At 43.1% G+C, this 22,093-nt stretch overlaps 1 protein-coding gene across 10 annotated transcripts in view; it reads right to left on the reverse strand.

The window, feature by feature from the left end:
• The window catches only part of LOC100867902 (nephrin), a 102,656-nt gene that overhangs the window by 13,735 nt on the left and 66,828 nt on the right, over window positions 1–22,093 (reverse strand). For all 10 annotated transcript variants that reach the window (XR_015291221.1, XR_015291220.1, XM_086905044.1 and 7 more), the window contains one exon: window positions 16,283–16,424. Coding sequence is in view for 8 of the 10 variants with exons in the window: in XM_086905044.1 (XP_086761170.1) it covers window positions 16,283–16,424 (142 nt within the window). In the remaining 2 variants the exon portion in view is untranslated. The remainder of the gene's footprint in view (window positions 1–16,282; window positions 16,425–22,093) is intronic.

Below are 22,093 nucleotides of genomic sequence, written 5' to 3' on the forward strand. Positions count from 1 at the left end.
ATTTAGAGTCGAAGGGGAGGGCGAAGCTTAACGATTCGGAGAACGCGAAATTTCCTCGGCGGTATTTCGCAGGTATCGAATCGTCAGATAGCGGAGGTCGACGATCCGAAACGAAGCCATTTAGCTGCGCGAATAATGGGACTCGATAATGGCTTTTCAACGTACGAAGACAATGCTACGATTTATCGTTTCTAGTCGCCTCTATTCTCCTCTCCTCCCCCCGCGAAAACGTCAACCGTTTTCAACTTTTCTTCTCCAGCCGTGGAGAACTGATCGAAATGATCGCGTTTCGTTTCGAGAATTGCGGGGAAGAGAAATTCGAATTCGATCCGATTGGCTTCGTTCTCAATTTGTTTCGTGAATACACGGTCACAAGTCGATGATAACGAAGCTTCGAAGAAGCATGTTGAGTAAAATGAGTAAACTCGTCTCGATCCCTCGAAAGGAAGTCTCGATGTATATATACATCGGGTAGAATTATCGGAACGTGACAGCGGCATATTCGAAGCGATCCCGTTCGAATCTGTTTCCTTTTTTGTTCGTATATACTCGATAAGCTTTCTTGTCCGGAAGTTGGATTATCGGGACGGGGTTACTGCCGCTCTTGCCCCCGTAAATCACCGGATTCGTCGTAGGTATTCGTAAATTGGCCACTCGACCGCAATATCGATGCTACGAAGTCGAGCTGCGGCCCCCGGTCGGACCGCAAAATTGGCAAGCAGGCTTCCAGCCGATTCGACAGATCGTTTACAGAAATCGTGCGTTAATTAATCACGAACGTCGCTTAAGCTTTCCCGGCCAACGAGCTGTCGTTCAATTAAACACCCGTATATCTCTGTACATTTCTTCACGATTTAACACTTTTCGCCGGTGTTTATTGAAAAGAAAAACTACTGCTCGAAACTTGGGCTATTTATAACTTCTAAACACGCTCATCGCTTTTAATCACACTTTGGAATCAAATAGAAGATAATAATAACTGTTGATACGTCTTCTTCTCTTATTTTCAAGGGGTGGGATAAAGTCTGTTCGAAAATAATTAATCTGAACAAATTTGAAAAACAAGAAGTAGAAGTATATCTCTGCGTCTGTTGTTGGAAAGAAAGTAAATTATCCTTTTTCGGTGATTTTTATCGTCGAGGAATCTCGTGAGAAACGAACTTGAATCGCTCGTTATATGCTCGAATACGCGGCATCTTATGGAGAGCCAATCGATAAAAAATCAGATTTCTGTTCGAGAAAATTATTTACGATAGATGGATCTTAATTAATCGATTAACGAAATATTCTGGGAACGTTGATGTATCTCGAAAGAATCGGTTTATAAATTCGAACAATTTTTCGCCGTAATTCTGTTTCAATTTTCTGATACGGTATAACTTATTATCCAGCTTGAGGTTACTTTTCGACAGTGTTCGAACGCGATACGAGAGGACAAGTCGTGATCGTGGCACGTCAAGCCTAAAAGCCGCGTCTAGCCGCCCTTATTGCTTGTAAAACGGATATATCGAATGCCTGCTCGTAAAAGCTCCCCTCCCCATCGTAAAGTTACTCGCCGACGAGTGGAAGGGGAACTTTCGAGACTGCACCACCACCGCCACCTGTCAACCTCATCCTTTCCTCTCTCGCTCGAGGAACATTTCCCCTTCCCTCTCCATTCGCGCGACAGTCAGACGTGTTTTACGTTTCTCACGGGATTCATTAACGCGTTACACGGTTTATTAAATCCCCTCCACACTCTTCCCTGTACCACTCCACGAGAATCTTTCCAACGAGATTTCCACCATCTCGATAGGTTTTGCCTTCCCCTTTCTCTCTCCCTGATTTTCCCCTTTAAACCGTTAAAAGGGAGTGGGGAGGAACCGTTACTTTGCCACACCACCTTGCGTCCTCCTCCTCCTCCTCGCCCGTTTCGTCGGTTTTCGTCGCGGAAAAACGTGAGAGTCGGGGAAAGCAGCGTGAAAAGTTCACGGCGCGGCTCGAAAACACGTTGAGTAAATAATTCGATCAACGTCAAAGCAATGCGAGCAGCGTCGTCGTTTCGCTTTGCGGCCAGCAACAGCGTCCCTCCCCCTCCCTCGGTTCTCGATGAATAGCGTGGAGCGTGGTGGTAAAGCGTGCAGACGAAGGAAAGAAGGAGGGAGAATGAGGAGAGATGTGGAAGAAGTGTGTGTGTGTGTGTGTGTGTGTGTGTGTGTGTGTGTGTGTGTGTGTGTGTGTGTGTGTGTGTGTGTGTGTGTGTGTGTGTGTGTGTGTGTGTGTGTGTGTGTGTGTGTGTGTGTGTGTGTGTGTGTGTGTGTATAGCATCGATCGATTTTTACGTACGCAGTTCCGTAAAAGCGTTCGTAATGACGTCGCGGACCGACGGCGGTGGAAAAGCGGTGGCTCGGCGCAATCAGCCCGCCCCGACCGTGAGCCATAAATAAAAATCGAAGGATTAAAACCGAATAAGGATAAGGATATTTCCCGTTGCTTTATTCCCGCGCTTCGTTAATCGTCCTCCGAAAAAGTATCGGCATGAGAGGAGATTTATATCGGATATATACATATACGGAACAGGAAGACGATGAAAGATGTCCTTTCATTGTTCGTTCGTCGAAGAAAGGTTTGTAAATCAAATCGTAAATTTGAATCGAACGCGGTTTGAAAGAATCGAGTGGGAGGACGGTCGTGTAAGACGGTCGAATTTGTCGACAATCCGACTTCCGTCCGTGTATTCCATTATGTATTTTTTCTTTTCTTTTTTTTTTTTTTTTTTTTTTTTTTTTATTTTTGCATTGTTTCCTTGTCGCTCGTCACCGATCGTATAAAATGATCGCGCATCGTCTCTCTGGACGTTCGGGTCGAAAAAGGAGGGGGGAGGAGCTATTCGGTTATCGATAGAGCCATCGTTCACCGAATTTATCGACCGATTCCGTTTGTCAGAACTGTCAGAACTGTTCCGCCAGGGTTCTTCCATCTTTTCCGATATTTTTTATCTCGTCACCAATCGTCACAAATTGGACGGGGGAAGAGGTAAGGTGGAAACGATCCGTGCCAAAGTTGCCGCGCTCTATATATTTCCCTTTCCACGATCTTTGAATAAGCTCGTTACACCGCCCGTAAAACTTTTAACGACGAATTTCCAAGTATGTAAATCGGCCACGCGACATTATCGATAACGAATAGAAATTTCTGAACGATCTTGTTCGAAGTACCTATACGATAGAAGAGAAAAAGAGAGAGAGAGAGAGAGAGAGGTGGAGGAGAATCGAAACTCGGTCCTCGCAAATAAACTATTCGTAAATATTCATAAGAGTTTTCCTTGAGGGAGAGAGAACCGGTAATTAAGGCAATTAACATGCGAGTTGGAAAAGAAACTGTGATAGCATTATACGATGCAATTTTGATCTCCTGTGGAGGTAAGGCAATACATAGATTTATAACGCTGGACACGCGCTCTGTATCGCGAATTACGCCAAGAGTTCATAATAAAGGCACGAGTATTTATAAATATTGTAAATAATTCGCGACACGTTTCTCGACACGTTCTCTTTTTATTTCACGAATGAAAAAAATGTTTTCTCGTGCGTATATATATATATATATATACTTAGATCGAACGTTTGAAATTGTTTAAATAAGAAAATCCTTAGAGAAAAGCGGTTTCTCTTACGATTCTTCTCCCTTCTCAAAATTCGAGCATTTTTCTCTCGAGCAACATTTATCGATCGTGCCCTCTACACGCTGTTCAGAATTTTTCACAATCATTTTCTCCCTCGATCCCCTCATTTATAACCATTTATTTTTTCGCGACCCCTCGCGTGTCGCGGTGATCTCGTTTGTCATTTTTTTTTTTTTTTCGCAAATTACAAATGCATCCGCTTCGTTCACGCGTCATCGCCTCTAACGATATCGGGGCCGGGTGATTTACGGGCTATGCGTGAACACAGGCATTTACATTCACGCTCTATCGGTAACCGTGACAATCGAATATTACGTGTATTAAATTGCTAATAATCGTGTTCGCGCAACGTCACGACAGGTCGCGCCCAATAATAATCAAGCGTCGATCATTCTGACGATATTTTTAATCAGCCGGTGTTTCCATCCGATGTATCCGTCCCCGATATTTTATTTTAATTTCGCATCGTTCGTCGTTCTCAAAGGGCAACAACAGTCGAATTTTCCGCGCGTACGAGTTTGCCGCGAAATCACTCGCGAGAGATCGTCGAAATAAAACGACCACCGGTCGGTAAGTTACTTTTTTTCTCTTTCTCTCTCTTTCTCTCTCTCTCGCAACTTTGACGATTCTCGAGAGTTTTACTAGCGCTGGCTGGTTTGGAAAATTGAGAAGAAGGGAAAAAAAGAAAAAAAAAAAAACGATGGATTTCGTTCGATTATATATACGTCGATCAAGCGAGTTTTCATCGGGCAGTTAGCCGCGCGTATAAGCGGTAAATTAATAAACAATTTGTTGATTTTATCGCGTAAACTATGCTCGCCGTGCGTATCGTTATTTAATCTATTATTGGAAAAAAGATTACCCTCGAATTCATTATTCCACTACCGATCCGAAACGAGTGCAACTCGAGTGCAAAAATTAAAAGCAATCGATCGAACGACGCTATTCGCAAGGAAACAACGTACGATAATACCTCTCGTGTGCAATTGGTGCGCAAATTGGGTGTTTCGAATATTACGGTACAATTTCGTCAATTTTCACGCGAACGGTACGTACGTGTATATATATATATCTCGTTGATGCACGCGAGGAATTCAAGTTCAAATTTTCATTCATCCTATATTAATTATCGAATATTCGTCCGATGGTCACCTCTCGATGGAACCAGTCCTCTCCCGCCGAGTGGATTCCAGAATTCGTTCGACGCGTTCGTTAATCCATTACGCGAGAATCGAAGCTCTTTAGCCTCGGCGAAAGAGCAACGAGAAAAGAGAGGGGGAGGAGGATGTAAGCGGTGAAGGAACGTCGAAGAAATTTGTCGTGGCTGACAACCACCACACCACCCACCCGCCAGTTCGGTTGTCGTAATATATTTGGAGAGACGAGCATCACCCATATACCCGTGCGAAACTCCTTCCCAGTTTGGAAAGCGTCCGTCGGTATGCCCTCTCCTCCTTACCCACCGAGTAGTAACGCGCCCCATTCATCACCGCTCCTCCTCCTCCTCTCCTTCGACGCATGTTGACGGCGATGTAACCGGTGCTGTGTGCGCGCGCATCGCATTCGCATGCATATGTATGAAAATGGGGGACGCGGGAGACGCGGTCGAGGCTTGATGCAACGGCTCCCGACGTTTAGTAACGCACGTTGACCAGCTACCCACGCGACAGATTCCAAGATTGTTCCGTGATTAAGAGATATCCCTCCAAGGTGAATCCATTGTTCTTGTCTCGGGCGGATCGATCGATTACGTCCGACTGCACCGGACGACGGATGCGATTCAGAGAAGCGTCGTGGATACAGCAGCAGCTGTGTTCTCGGGACGAGGAGGAGGGGGAGAGGGGAAATTCTGTTGGATTAATTTTTAAGAGGAGCTTAAGCTCCGGCTAATACAAATTCACGACGGGAAAGAATTCGAGGCGATGAGATACGATCACGCATACGGCGTCGATTCAATATTTACCGGGAATGCTTTGAGTCCCTCCCCTTTGAAATTCAGAGTAGCGAGCGAAGAAACAGCGAAGATCACGCCCTCCCGTTTTCCTTCCCTTTTCAACCGAGTATATTCCTTTCGCAATCCCCCTTCCAGCAAATAGCTCTATGCGAACATCTACGAGCTATTTCTCATGTATATAGCAGCGTTCAAGATAGGTGTATACCGTGGTTTTAGATTGAAGCAATAAATATCTCGCGCCGATATCCATCTTCTCGTGTTTTTGTCGATCGATTTTACGACCTATTGGTTATACGTATACGTGTATCCTCGTGGAGGATGTCGTGCAAAGTTATTTGTCGTCGCTAACCGTACCGTCCAATTTACCAGTATCGATAGGTGTGAAGGATAGGCGTGGATACATAGACGAGTGAAACGGTTGCCTCGTTCGTAAAGTTACTCCCTCAGCCAGCAAGTATCCATTTAGGAAAAGTATCATGGGAATATCGCTACTTTGCTCGGGTTAAATTCGCATTCTGAAAAGACGACACGCGAGTTACACCGGAAACAGAAGAGCTAACGACGGATGGTTTTTTGATCTCGGTTTTCGTCAAGGGAGAAACGTCATCTTTTGCCATTTCTCTTCTCTTCTCTTCTCCTCTCATCTCTACTTTCTACATCTCGTTAAGCAACTCCGAGCGCGAACTTTATTAAATATTAAAAGGGAATCTACAATGCCTCCCTTTTCCTTCACGCTCTCTTCCTTGTTTCCCGACTTCTTGAAACTCGTCCTCGAAATCGCACCTCGTCGTATTCACAACTCGTATCATCTCCACACTCTGCTACACTCTGGAAAAAAAACTTGCCCGTCTTCTCGCAATTCTTCTCACTTTAATTCGGATCGAATAAAGGATCGTTCTTGATGTAATATTTTTCAAATTCAAACGAATTCGAAATGAATTTGAAATTATTCCCACTCTCAAGGTCGTCGCTCCAAGTTGACGAAGACGAAGATCGTTGAATCCAATGCAATCTGTTATTAAATTTGTCAACGAGTTTCGATCTCGATTACACTTACAATTAAATTAACCGAGCAAAAATTTATTTCATTTCTCGTATTGTATCGAATTAGTCAACACCATTTTTGATCTTCCCGCCTTAGAATATTCTCCCCACCCTTGTTTTCATCTCGAAACGGAGGTGTAAAATTTTTCCACTGTCGGGAATTGGAAGAGTTTGCGATACAAATCGGGCTTCGCTCGATCGTTCGCCATTCTCGTGCCGCGCGCGCTTCGTCCCGTTAAATGGCGGCCCCGCCGCTATTTCGCACATCTTTTTTTTCTTTTTTTTCCCCACAATACCGTGATTCCGCGTTGATGCGCGGAATTAGAGATGCCCCGAATCGTGAACGTTTCAACGCTTTGCCCATTTCGGAATAATTCGAGGCCGAATAATCCGTGTTTCGGTGCGATTATTTAACCGGCCGTCCGAAAATACTTTTTCGCGCGCGCGCGCGCGTTTTCTCTCTCTTCGCTCGCGCGCGACGCTCGATTAAATGAGGTTTCCACCCGATCCCGTGTAATTCAATTTATTCACGTCAATCTAGGACGGATAATAAGTTTAGCGGATAAACACCGTGCAAAATGGCATTTCATTCGGGAATGGATTTATAATTGATACCGCATCGATTTTCGTCCCGAACCCGAATGTTGTTTTCCGAATTCGAGTCTAGGGGAGGTGAGGAGAGAAACGAACGAGCATCCAATTAATCTGGCTAAGATTTTCGTTTTGTCAACGCTGAATTTCTCGGCTAACTTGAAATGATTTCACGCGTGTTTACGTATAAAGCAAGAAAATTCGTCGGATATTAAAGTTGTACATAAGTTGTTTCGTGCGATATTTTAATAAAGTGATCCTCGGCTTTTCACCTTCTTACACCGCGTCTCTATTTTCATCGCTGTTTATCGCCGATTTCTCAACGAATAGAAATAATTTCCATGCTTGCAAAACCCGAAAATATTTCTATCGCCACGAGTGTCGAACTTCGATCGCGCTTTAATTTGAGATAAAAAAGAATCTACTATTCCACGCTTTGATAAGACTACGCGCGAAGAGCTAAGGGATCTACTCAATATTTTAAGAAAATCGAACGTGAATAAACGTTCGTCGCCCGTTCGTCGAATCGATCCGAGCGGTGAGTTCCATCGTTGGAAGGAGGGTAATAATATTTCGTGCAATAAAACACCTCCTCCCCCTTTTTGGAAAATGTTCACAATCCCCGTTTTACTCGTCCTGCCAATAATTGGCCAGCCACGAGTATGCACATCCGATTTTCAATGGTCGGGACCCTCGCGAATAATTCTCCTCTTTTTCGTGTGGTTTGGTCCCTTTGTTTTTATCCTTATACATAAAACAAAATGGAAAACAAGTGGCGGAACTTTCTTCGTTACCCAATAAAAAAAAAAAAAAAGAAAACCAACGAAAACGAAAAATCGTAGTTAGCGTAAACCATCCACTCTCCTTTTTCCTCTCTTCTCTCTCTTCCACTCTTTTTTTTTTAACGAGATCCCGATACTTCTACCCTCGCCATCCTCCCCCTCGTCTGAAATTCGTTATCGGAATGTTTCTCCGGAACCGAGAAGCAAGCCAGCTTTCGAGCCTCGAATATATTATTGCTTGTCCGTTTATTGATTTCTTGTCGGCCCGTGTATTTGTTCGAGGCCCGTGGCGTTGTCAACAAGGAATGAAAAACCGTGAAAGGAGAAAGAGAAATCGGAGAGCGATGATAAACGTGATTGATGAGCGACGGTAGCGATCGGCTCGAATTTCGGTGCAATATTTTCGCGCGGAGAGACACGAGGCGGCCCCCGTCGCCGTAACCCTATCCCCCCCACCTCTCCCCACATCGGATTATCCAAACCGGGTTTCATCGAATCCATCCCCGATCCTCTTTAATTAACGATTTTTCCACCGTTCCCTATTCTTGCCACGTTAGTTTATCGGTTAAATTGGTAGCCTTTCGATCGGTCGCGTCGAATTTCTCGTTCCTTCGACGGTTGGGAAGAAGCTCGCTGTCTCTCTCGTCTCGTATCTGTCTTTCTCGTTTTAATGGCCGAGGCTCGAGGCCACGACGAACGTTAAATTTTTATGGGTTTTCGCCGAACTGCCACGATCCAGAAACTTCGTTTCAACAACTTCGTTATAAAAGTGTGCGTGCGTGGTGCGTTCGTCACGGATAGGAATTAAAAATTCTTCGGCTCGAGAATAATAACGTTTTTGAGAATCATGAAGCGAATAAAAAGGGAAGAGGAAAAAAATTTTTTTTTCCTTTTTCAATTCGAAATGGAAAATTCTTTCGTCGTTTAAAGGAACGGAATAATACGGGATTAATAGCCTCGCGAGGAGAGAAGAAATTAAATACGCGTTATGCTGTATAAAAAAAAAAGAGAGAGAGAGAGAGAAAAAAGTATACACATTTTTTTCCCCCCGTGACCGAATCCGAAACAAGAAGGGAGGAGGAGAGAAAAAAAAATTTGAAGTGATGTTTGCGATCTCCATTGTCGAGACTTCGCCGTTGAAAATGTTATTATTTTCATTGTTGGGAAATTTCTATGGGAAGCCGAGTTAATGGAAAAAAAATGAACGCGCGAGAAAAAGGGAACACGTTTCTCCGCGCTATCTAGCTGTAACAACATCTAGCTTCAGAAACTAAAAAAAAAAAAAAAAAAAAAATCTACTTATCGTTAGAGGTGAGGAGAATCGGATGATAGTTTCGATCGATCGGACGAGATTCCAATCTTTTCTTTTTTTTTTTCTCTCTCTCCTCATCGGCCAATCGCATTATCCGGAGTGTATTCGTCCGAAATGAATTTTTTTTTTCCCCCTTCTTTCTTTCTCTCGTTTAATAATCGAAATGGTCGCCATCCGGAAATTAATGTATCGCCGAAGGGGGAAGGGGAGGGTAAAAACACGCGTGTATCTTTTGTCAGGGTAAATGTAAACGTCTATTGCGATAATTGCCGCATTTCCAGTAGATTGCGTTTCTCTCGTTGTGTTTTTTACGTTTAATTCGGTTTCAAAAGCGAGGGCAGAGACAACGAAAGGCTTTGCGAAACGTTTTGAATTTTATATTCCTACGTTTTTCTTTTCTTTCCTTTCCTTTCTTTCTCTTTTTCTTTTTTTTTTTTTTCTTCCAGTTATTATTTTTCCCGATAAATTTATCTCCATGTGATAAATGAATCGAGAATATCGCCCGTTATATAAAGGAAAATTTCGTTCGAGCGCGCGTGTAACGAAGGAGAAAAATGGACGACTACACAAGCCGTGGGTGAGAAAAAGAAAAGGTGAGAAAAGGCTCAAAGGTGAGAAATAAGAAATATCCGAGAATCGAGCAATTAGTGCTCCGTGCGAAGCGTCGCAAAGTGTTTTCTTCAAAGATATCGCAGCCGACTCGAGTCGAAATTTTTCGACGAGAAGCAGGGAACTAGCTTTTTTTTTTTTTTTTTAAATTACAAGGAATTTCGTGAATTAAGGATTAAGGAGAGCACCACACTTGTGATCATTCCGCGTAACGAAAGAGATTAGAACGAAATTCTGTAAAAAAAGAAAAAAAGACAAAGAGAAGAGAACAGAAACAAAGTTTCTCTTCGACGATAAAATTTCCCCCTTTTCCCCTCCAGACGAGCTTTGCCGTATTCGAGCTTCGCAACAGCGAAGCCAGTTTGTGGAAGATTAAAATTTAGAGTGGAATCAAGCTCTCTCGTTGCCTACTGTAAATCGTCTCCGCGTGATGGACGGTATATTTAAGCCGAGTTTAATTCGAAACGATGATGCATCGGCCTGCTGCGTCGAATAATTATTAGCGATGACGACGATAACAACGCTGGACGCTATGGATCCTCGTAAATTTCGCGAGAGATAGAGAGAGAAAGAGAGAGAAGTGGGGCGAAACATTCGATGCTGACCGAACGAACGCTCGCTCGATCGATGCTCGTCCTCGAAATTCAACGTATTAAGAATTAACGAGTGGAACGATCCAAGTTCAACCGCGCGTCCCGTATCCCCTTTTCGCCTCCTGTTCGCCCAATTTTCGAACGTCGAATTTAACGTCGTAAGCCCGTAAAGATCGGTTCAATCGATCGATCCGACTCGGTTGGAAAAATAATGCGATTTTTTGTCGATCGATCCCTTCAATTCTTCGCACACAACAACGTACAATGAAGTTCGACGGAAACGTTCGAACTATTTTCTAAATATTTCTCTCGAAAGTAGAATTCGAATGGAAATTTTTCTCCACGAACAATAAAAAAATATGTGTATATATATATCCTCGAAATTTCCTTTCGATCGACGATTTTGGCATGCAACTGTCCGCACCACGTTCCACGTATACACGTCGAAGTCGAGTTTACGAAATTCCTTGGACGGTTTATTACCGCTTGGCCGACGAGGGGAAACTTTAACGAACGAGGGGCGGGGGACGTTTCATTCTTGATTCCAGCGATGCACACGTATACACATCGCGACACGCGCGAGTTGTGGAAGGAGAGGATCAGGAGCGGGGGGAATATCCATCCACCGCGTCCCTTTTGTGTTTGATCACAACGCGCAATAGCCGTGGCGAACCGAAAGTTACCCCATCGCCAAGTCCAAGTCTGCGTGGCCAATCAAAGTTGCACGACGTCGTTAAGCACACTCTGGCGAACTCGCGTTATACAACAGGAATAACGAACGCTTTCTCCACCATGGGATAACGTCAACTCGGCCGCGTTCAAATTCTCCTCTTCTCCCTCTCCAAATCGGTAGAACGTTTGATTTCGCTCGGAATTTCACAGTCACGGCGCAAATGTTTTTTCTACCTTCTCAAAATATTTGTGCTTTCTCCCGTACGAATTTTTTTCTTCCCCACTGAAATACTCTTTCGTTTCACCTATCGTATCGAGTTCACCGATTTGTTACGAAGTTATCGCGGACAAGGACGCGTGATAAATTAATGCGTTACGACGATAAATCACGAAGCGAGATTAAACAAATTCCTTCCTCTTCTTTTCTACGATCGTAACTTCCGATCGAATTATTTCTCGTTCGTGGCGCCATCTGAAAGAGCTTTTGTTTTTAAGAAGAGTCACGACGAGCGCTGTAAGAGTTTTATGTGACAATTTCAATATGGCGTGCGAGAAACATCATTCGCGTCACCGCTTATTTTTTGCGTTCCAGTTTAGAAGATACTGAAACGATTTGCGCGCCTGTATATTACGGAATGTGTGAGAAGTGATAGCAAAGATTAAATTTGGAAATTTTAATTTGGAAGACGACGATCGTTCAAGCGCGCCGAGAAACGGTAAGTTAAAAGAATCGTTCTCTGAAAATCCGACCCAGACGCGAGAAAAATCGGCAGATGTCACCAGACAAGCGGTATCTTGAATTTGGAAAAAAGTAAGAAAAGAACTTATTTGCACTTTTTGATTGCTAAATGGTCTAAGTTGAAGCGCTTCGTGTGAACGATACACGACCGCGCAGTAGATCGCTGGGGACTGAAGTATAATACAATATAATAAAATATAGGACACAATTACTATTACTTTCTCCACTCGAAAACAAATCCAAACATTTTTTCTTTTCAATTATGGATCGTATTTTTATTACTGGATCATCACTTATATAAAAATCAAAGCGTAATATTACAATGTAACAATCACAATTGTCTGACTACAGTCTGAAACGAATTTAAGATACAGCGAATGACCGACGAAATAAACAAGATTTTATTTTTTCTCGTTGCTAAACAACCAAGTATGCACTTTGTAAAGACCATACTGATAGCCTTTGCAGAACGCATATATGCGCATATAGCGGTCAAAGGGATATTTTCGAATTTCGCGTACTGTTTTTTTCTCTCTCTCTTCACTCCGGATAGAATTTATCCATTGTTTTTCAATCAAAAATGGACGAAACGCGGCCGGGAAATTCGAATCTCTCTCTCTCTCTCTCTCCCCCCCTCTCTCCCCGAGTATTTCTGAATTATTTTAAGCGGAGACGAGAGGAGAGAGGAAAGTAGCAGCGAGTGAAGCGTAATTATATTTCGCTATTCGAAGGAATATCCTTGCCGAGTACGCATTCACGAGTCCGTTTCCTTCCGTTTCGATCTGTCGCGCAGTTGTGCCAGTAGATATTAATTAGATGCAACGTGTCTCTTTGCCCGGGTTGCCTCTATCAATCCGGATGGGTCGGGGGCGTTGTTGACCCGAGTTCATAATTTTCGAGAAAGATGGAAAGAGAGAGAGAGAGAGGAAGAGGGAGACGCGTTTCAAAACTTTGTCTATTTTGCCCGAGTAGAAACGACATAATTGGTGAGTAGAGTTGCAGCATCTCCCAACGTGTTTACTACGGGAGAATTATTATTAGTTTGCCGGGTATTCGCGCGACCAGGTTGTTTAGCCGAACTCCTCTACGGGTCTAATAGTCGACTCGACCCGTTTCCTAGATTGTCAACTTTGCAATTTGCATTATCCTCCCCGTAACGAAAGTTTTATCGCGTTTTTCCCCCTCCCGAGAACGATGAGGGTTACGAGCCGAGGTTAATAAAATAATAAACGTTTATAAGATAGTAGGAATAAGCTCGGAAGAAAATGGAAACGCGTGCTTCGACAAATAACCAAGTAAAACCAACGTTTATTCATCGCGCTTGGTAATTTATGGCGGTGGTCTACGATATCACCGCAGCTGACCGCCGAGAAATCATTCCACCTCCTCTCTCCCTATCGATTTCCCTTTTTACGAACGATTCCGTCCGATCGAACAAGTTTTACTCGACGAATTTCTCAAATTTCAACTCCTGAAGAGTGGATGATATCTTTTTCGCGAATCAGAAAAAGAATTTCCCTTTCTCTTCCTCCTTCCCCCTCGAAGAGAAACGCGTGTCGATCCGGGATACAGTTGACGCACACGGCTCGCAGTTTTACACAGCTCGTGCGTGTGTCGCGTGTAGAGACGCGCGGGGGGCGAAGCGGGGAGAGATTCGATCGCGATGGAGTGGAGAGAGGAGTGGTGGCGCGCGGGTCGCAAATATGCGCGATACACCGTCGTCCGGTAATGGAAGGGAGGAAATAGCTTTCCGGCAAATGAACACGCGCTATGCCTCGGATTCCAGCCATGGGGCGCCTCGCGCCAGTGGACAGATCGTTAGCCACGTGACACGAGGCGCCGATCCTCTCCCCTCCCCTCCAATTAACCGTTTTTCTCTCAATCGAATCCCGCGAATTCCGATACGTCGATCGCGATTGCATCCCAACGCTTTAAACCGACCGACTTCGTTTCTCGACGCGATCATCCTCGCCGTGAAAAATTATTTTCTCCCGGTTCGTACGAAGATTTAGTAATTAATTAATTTAATCAGTATAGGGTGAAAATGAAAATGTAACGTAATGATCGATGTATAAAAAAATTGTGTAAAAATGTACAAGTATGGGGAAAGATGGAAAGGAATGAAGGGAAAAAATTACCAGCTAAAGTTAGGAATATTGTTATTCCTTATTTGTTCAAAATATGATAAATGAACAATGACATAAATGGATTGTTATAATATGAGATAGTTAAAATTAATCCATAAATGTCAGTGGATCCGCTGGTGTCGTGTGCTCTCATAAAAAAAATTAATTCAAAAAGTATAGTTTTACGAATCAAATATGGCAATAAAAAAAGAAAGTAATAAATTTCTACTTTTCATACTTCCAATTTCTTATCGCATCATTAATTTGAAGAGATAATTATTTTTTATAAATTCGAAACATTTTATGAATTTTGTCCACGCAATATATATATCGTTCGAGCCACTGTTCGATTGCGAGTTTTCGCTTCTTCCTTCCCTTCTTTCCACGTCGCTCAATATGGCGATCGATGGGACAAGGATTTTCTCGATCCGCGGGATGGAAATGCACGGGTCTGACGAAGCACGTATCGTTACCACTGACAGCTCGAGGTTGACGTTGACAGATACGTAATTGTATATCGTTAGCCACCGGTAAACTGTACAGTCCACTTTGTAACAATAACAGTCGGCCATTCTCTCCCCCTCGCTCGATTTCGACATCGAGAAACATCTTCCTCCTTGGGGGAGGTGGATTATGTAAAAATATGGAAACGATTTACGCGACGATTCTTTTTGGTGCGGAGCCGGGGTCCCGGCGCCAACCACATATTACATATGCATGCGCGAATTCTTATTATTCGTATTATTTAAGACGAACCAGTTTACCAGCAAGTTACCAGAGTTTTATTCCCCTAGTTTTTAATTTTATTACCATGTTTACCCTGCTACGGATTTCGAGGAGATATTAAATAGCGATCAACCGAATGAGAAAGGAAGTTTTGTTTAAAATTTATCAACGAGATAAAACCGTTCAAACACTGCTTTCTCCCTCCGTTTCCTTCTCGATTTATTACGGAATTATTCCGATCGCGAGATTCCTCGTCATTCGGCCGCCCTCGAATTGATTCTTCCGTCGCGAGGGAGGAATCCACCTGGGAAATCCCTCCGTTCGAATATCGGTGTATCACCGACGTTCCACCGTGCCAAAGCGTTTGTTAGCGATCGCGATTCTAACTCGATCTCCCCCGATCTTTGATCCCGCGAGATAACCTCGTTACGCGGGGATAAACTCGATACACTTTTTTTTTCTTTTAATTCGAGAAATAATCTCGTTTCGTTCCCAATGTAATCGTCCTTTCGGGACGACGAAACGATTCTTCCCTTCGATTCCCACTCGAAAGACGTTACGTCGTCACGAGAAGAGTCGAGGCGTTAATGCGACGTGAAACGAAATTGTTCGTTGCACGCGTCACACAGCGCCAAGTGTGCGAACCGAGTACTCGCGCATGCGCACGCGTACGTACACGCGTGGGAAACAAGGGTAATGGCGGATGCATCGAGTGGCCGATCAGACGCGCAGTCGTAAATAAACGGATAACGATAGCTCGTATCTGGCTTACGTTATGCGGGTAAACGTTGGCAGGACAGATTAGCCGGCGCGTAATTTCGTCGTAAGGCTGTCCTCCCATGTGGGGAGAGAGAAATCCATCGAAATCGAATTAACCAGGAATCGTGCGATCCTTGCGTATAATATCGCGTTGGCAAGAGTCAAACGATTATTCTATCGCATCGTCTTCCCTTCGTTGCTATGGATCTTCAATTTCAAATATCGAACGTAGATCCTATTATACGTACATTCTTTTAGCAATTATCAACCGAGGGAAAGGAATATTTCAAACGAAGCAATAACTGCGGGACGGCACGTTCGTTTCCACGAGAAATCAATGCGTTGGCCGGCGAGTCACCTATTTCACCCGGCCCCTTTTAAGCCGAGGACGTTTAACTTTCTCGGTCCTTCTAGGCGGAGAGCTCTCTCTCTCTCTCTCTCTCTCTCTCTCTGCCAAGTATCAATTTCTTCTGAATTCCGTTCGCGTACGTCACGAATCCCCCCCTCTTCTCTTCTTTGTCTCGGTCGCAGTTCCGGGCTTTCTCAAATTTATCGAAATAATTGAATAATCGGGAACGAGGGCGAAGGCGCGCCAGGAATTCCTATCGATCTCGTTAATTTTAGATCGTAGATGGTACGAAGGGAGGGGATAGGGTAGGGTAGGATAGGAGAGAGAGAGAGAGAGAGAGATAGCGTGTTGTATATACTTACAATGCACCTTCAGCTTCCATCGTTCCTCGATACCCGTGTCCTGCAGCTTCGGATTGGTCGCCCTGCACACCAGAAATTTCCCCTCGTCTTCGATCGACGGTGTCCATTGCAACACGCTCACGCTTGTTCCGTCTTCCTGAAACTATACACAATCCGGATTCCAATGTGTACGAATTATATTGCGGGCATAACTCGTCCAACATTCCGTAAAAGTAATAAATCTAGCTTCGGGCATGCCTCGATGGTAAAATTCATTTCACCGTCGAATTTGTGTTGCCAGAGATTAGGGAGGGAGGAATTTCAAATTTTCATCTGATGATAATAATAATAATAATAATCATTCTGGGTTATTCCCTCCCCTTCCTACCTTTCCACCTTGCGTTTCCTTTCCCCCACTGCTCGGCCTGGATTTTTATTTCCTTCCGTTCTCGGAAACGAAAGAACGGAAGAATCGTGACGGATTGAAAAAGGCCGCGAATCTCAAATTCAAATGTTGCGTGGCAAGACGGGGAGGCTAGGGTCGACAGAAACGACGAGCAACGAAAAATCTCTCGAATTTTCTCGAACGGTCTCGCCAACATTGAATTTCGTCCCCTCCTCCTCCATTTTTCCCCTTCCTATACCGTATTTAGTTCGACGAAACGGCCCAAGCGATAGCGCTGAACGCGCAGTAAACAGACGAAAGTGATGCTCGAAAACAGTTGCTATACGAGTCGAGATATAAGTGGTGTGCTTTACGCGATACAAGATCTTATGGACTTTGCTTTCACATAAATCTATTATTTTTTAATATTAAAAATTTGAATCTTGATATCTAATAGGAAAATACTTACTTTAAAAATTAATAGTCCTGCATACAAACGTGTCACTATCCCTGGATATTGTTTCCATGTAAATGTTTCGTATATACAAAATACGAAATCACTGGCACGTTTGCTTTGCAACGTGGATTACAAGAATCGTGATCTTCTCTTCGTGGTTTAGTAAGGATTAAATCAAGATTGGAAGTGATAAAAATTGTAACGAATCAACCGGTGTCATCCCCGCCATTTTCCTAATTAAACAGCGCCCCCCTCTCTCCGTTCAATTTCGCTCGAAAAGGATTTTCCTTTGAAAAGAAAATATTATATCTTCGTTTAAAAAATTTCCTTGTAAGCACCTTGAAGAGATTTTATACTTTCCAGTCGCTTTTTTTATATATAACGCGAGTTTCGGTTCGACTCTGTAAATAGGTTCCGATTCGAATAGCTGTGTGTTGGCTCGGTTCCAACTCTCTTTGATTGGGGAACGAGACGAGAGGGGGCCGTGTCATCGCCGGCCATAATCGCGGGGAATTCCGCTCGTTAACGCTGTGCTCGATCCGCGACCGTGTTTTCAAACCACTCTTCCCGCCCGCGATATACACCGGCTTCGAACCACCCGAACGAAGCCAGTCTGCACAAAGATTATTATTTCGTTTTCGTCGATGCAGCACCACCGGTTTCGCTTCTGTCTGCCAAAACCTGCCCTGCCCTCGTCGCTCGTATGTATGTTACGTATGTATCGCAGGATCGTTAAAACCTTCGCCATCGGGATATCCTACCGCTCTTTATCCACCCACGCTAAAAATTACAAGGCGCGAGTGTAATCTTGCTCGAGAGAGCGATAAAAATGATGGTCGAATTATTATTTGGATTGGAATGGTTATTTATTTATAATGGACTTCTTTTTTTTTTTTAGAATATTTTATCTCGCTATTTTTTTTAATATATAGAATAATAGTAATTTTATGGTCACTCTTAGAGACTTTTGTTAATTATACTTTTTCGATTTAGGGCCCACAATATTCATGAAGCGTTAGAATAATATTAGGTGTGCAAAAAAGTTCTTTCCCCTCCTCCAAATTCAATCGGATTTCAAGATTATCCAAGATTGTTTCGATCGGACAAATGTCAATCTTTCTGCGATTCACTGGAAACTCTTGCAGCGCTCGTCGCGACTCTCCTCGAAAACAAAAAGAACGCTGTTTCAGATGGCGCCACGAGTAATTCGTAGATTTTGTAGATCGCGGTTCGGGTTGCGTCTTCGAGCATTGGTTCGAGTTTCACGTATTCGTGGAAATACGAATATCATCCTCAAAGTTTCGTAAGAACGGGGTAATGATTCGAGTTTGATTTTTCGTTGCTTCTATTCGTGAAGAACGATGGACGATGGAGGGAAGGTAAGCGTGAAAAGTGAGAACAATGGACGGTGAATGCGAGAGCGCGTTGCGTTAACAAGAGTTAAGAAGGATTATAAAAGTTCGCCCCTCAACGAGATAAGAAAGGTGAGAGACGTTTTACCGTGATACTTGCATCTCGAGGCGATTCCTTTGCAAAATATCGCGCGGAACAACGAGTTTAATATTCGACAAATTTTTTCTCTTTCTTTATACGTAAAATATATGTAAAATATACGTAAGAGTTTTACACGTTTTATTTTATTTCGTGCGTGAAATTGATCGAACAATCGTCGTTGGTTTCGAGAGAGTTAATTATTTTTTTTTTTTTCGAATCGAAACGTTGCCAGATAATATTTGTTGGAACATCATTATATACAGGTGGATTCGCGGTGACGGTTACCGACGGGTTTGCCATCAATCCAGATGTTCCTGGACGGATCGATAGTAATTACACGGGCGCATCCGGTAAATTATTATCAAACCGTCTGTCATATCCACGAAACTATTAATCTAAATGCATTGATAACATTGACGCGACGATAAATCATCGACTCGTAGAACGACCCTTGCGTTTTCTACGTTCGATGCCACTCTGTAATTTCCTCCTCCTCTCCCTCCTTTATATTATCCTTTCGTTCTTCTTCGATCGTGCAATATAACATATGTATGTATATACCTTTCTGTCTCGAAATTTTTCAATTTTTCACGCGACTTTGTCCCTTTCGTCTCGCGATGCTTCACATTTTTCCTATTCTTATCTTATCTTATCTTATCTTATCTTCAAAGAAGATAAAAAGAAAGAAAGAAATATTCGCGGGATACGAGTGTTCCTCGACATGTTTGTAACGAATTAGAGAAGAAGAAGAAAAATCCGTTATTAAAGAAACGGGATGAAAAATCTTTGATCGATTTTTTTTGTGATTTTCTCGTCGCGTCTCGCCACCGGATGTGTTTCTTGTTATTCGAACCGTTTTCCCCAAAGGAAAACGACGTGAAAAGAACGCGCATGTTTTTTTCCATTTTTCCAAGAATCTCTTTGATGTTGTTGGCAATTCTTCTCGGATAAAACTACTTTTCCCTTTCTCCCTTTCTCTCTTTTATCCCATAAAATTTCCATGTCGACAATTTTTACGAACTCGCGCGCAACGATTCCATCGATCGTTCTTATATATCGATAATTAAATTTACAAGAAGCGTTTCTTCGCTCACGTAACACGAATCCCTCTCTCCCCCACCAAGAAGCTTGCTCTCCATCCATTCATCGTCGATCTCATGCGGTTACAAAGCGATCGATTAGGGACGAAAAAAGGAACGATGAGCGTGTCCCGTATCGCGATTGGAATTTGGCCGTTCACGAAAAATTGGTGGTTGCCAGTAAAGAATAAAATTAATTGGATCCAGCGTTGATCGATCGTTAAAAAAAAAAAGAAGGAAGGAAAGAATAAATTGAACGATTCGAGGCGAGTATCGTTGAAAGAAAATATTTCATTTTTAACTAGGGTGCACCAGGGTAAACGTTTACGTTCCTTTCTTTCCTTTTTTTCTCGCGATAAACAACGAACGATTTTTCCCCTTGTTTATTTTTAAGCACTTCGCAGTTTTCACTACCCCCCTCCCCTCCCCTCCCCTCCCCGGTTCCACCACGTATCGTCAAATGGCATCGTTTATCGTTCACAGCCCCCGAAAGAGGAACGCTCGTTCAACGGAAACGACCATCGAATTAACCCAAGTATTTATTTCGACGCGAGTGTACAACCACGTTAATTAGAACGATACAAATCTCAATTTCTCTTCCAGCGAATATAATTTACGCGATTGTATTTCCACCGAAAAATAAAACGGAACGCAAATTTTTTTTATCTCCCTCTTTCTCTTTTTAATACGAAATATTTTTACGCGGTCATTTTTATATGTACACGCATATCGGTCGAGTTCGAGCTGCTGTCTCTCTCTCGGTTTTTTTTGTATATTAGATTGTTCCAAAAAATTCTTTTGAAAGAAGAGAATCGAGAAATTTCGTCGAGCATGTTTTTCATCCCCTGATTTTTCGAAATCTCAAATTTACGATAAGGATAAGGATCGTAGGAATTAACGAATCCTTTCGAGAGCGAAATTAGGCTCGATGGAGAGGGATTTCGAGAGATTAATTCGTAAGATATGGAAGGGAGTTCCACCACGTATTTTTCCTTCCCTCCCCCTTTGTGTATCCACGTGTCTCCTTCCTTTTCCAAGATCCAAGACTTCGATATTCTTTTAAATATCTATTACCTGCTGCGGAAGAACAGGCACGCCTTTGACTGGGATCGCTGATGACAATGTTCGCGAATGTTTTATTGGAGGGTCGATTCGATTCGAAATAAGAAGCGAAAAAGCGTATCAAACGATTTTCAGTAAAAAATATCAGGTATAGAATCAGGCGTGATTCGTTCATCGTTCGTGAGATGATATTTTTTTTTTTTTTTTCGATCGCGTCACAACAAGTGTCCACTTAAACCGAGATGTTCGTTCGTTCGAAAATTTGAACCGATAATAGAGGAAGTGCAACCAGGGGGGGGGGGGAATGAAATAAAATAAAATAAAAAAGAGAGAGGTATCATTCCATAAACTTTTTGTCCCGCAATAGTGTATCCAATCTTGCAACGAGGCTACAGTTTCCGGTTATTGAATCGTTATGTAAGCGGATATGGGCACGAGATATAGGATATATCGTTTGATGCTCCAATCATTCCAATAAACTGCAAACTGCCCACACCGATACCGTTACACACTCTTCCCCCTTGTAACCGGAAATCCGGGAATTTAATCAACCTGTCGCCGGGAGGAGGTTAATTTTTTATCGAAACAATCACCGACGACCCGTCTAATCTTTGCTCTTCCAACTTCCAACTTCTTTCAACCTCTCTCTCTCTCTCTCTCTTTCTCGCTCGTTGCCCCGCCTCGACTTCCGTCCAACCGTCCGACCTTTCCTCTCTGTTTAGACGAGAAACAACCTTTTCCACGGAAGAACCAAAAAGAAAAAAAAAAAAAAATCTCACGCGCTATCACGACGAGTGGAGAGGATTATCGTTCTTCCCGCTGGAAGATAAGAGAAAAAGAAGAAAAAAAAAAGAGAGAGAAGGAAAAAGGAAGAGGAAAGTTGGTCGAACGATAATCGTTAAACGGATACAGTCGGGATTGGCCTCGTTTCAACTGTTGCGCGATGACATCCCAACGACATCCAACCCGATAAGGGATAATAATACGACTGGATGTAAAAAGGGGTTGGAGGAGACGTTGAGCGGACGGTGTTAACCCCATGCTGGTATATAATCAATTAAACCTCTCCCCCCCTTGTCGGCTCATATTTTTCCCTCTCCTACCCTTTCTTTAACTTTTTCGCTACTACGGTCGACTATAGTCGCTTTCAATTGAATGTTACTACTACGGGCCACTATAGTTGTTCTGTATAAGATGCCATTACTGTAGACGACTATAGCCTGTATAGGATGTTACTGAGGCACTATGAGCGACTATAAAGGCTCTGCATTAAATGCCACTATTATGAACGACTATTAGTCATTCTGCATAAGATGCCACTAGTATGGACGATATAGTCGCTTTGCATAAGATGC

Source organism: Apis florea, unplaced genomic scaffold (genome assembly GCF_048593485.1).
Source record: "Apis florea isolate Af1SG1 unplaced genomic scaffold, ASM4859348v1 contig_2350_pilon, whole genome shotgun sequence".
NCBI lineage: Eukaryota > Metazoa > Arthropoda > Insecta > Hymenoptera > Apidae > Apis > Apis florea.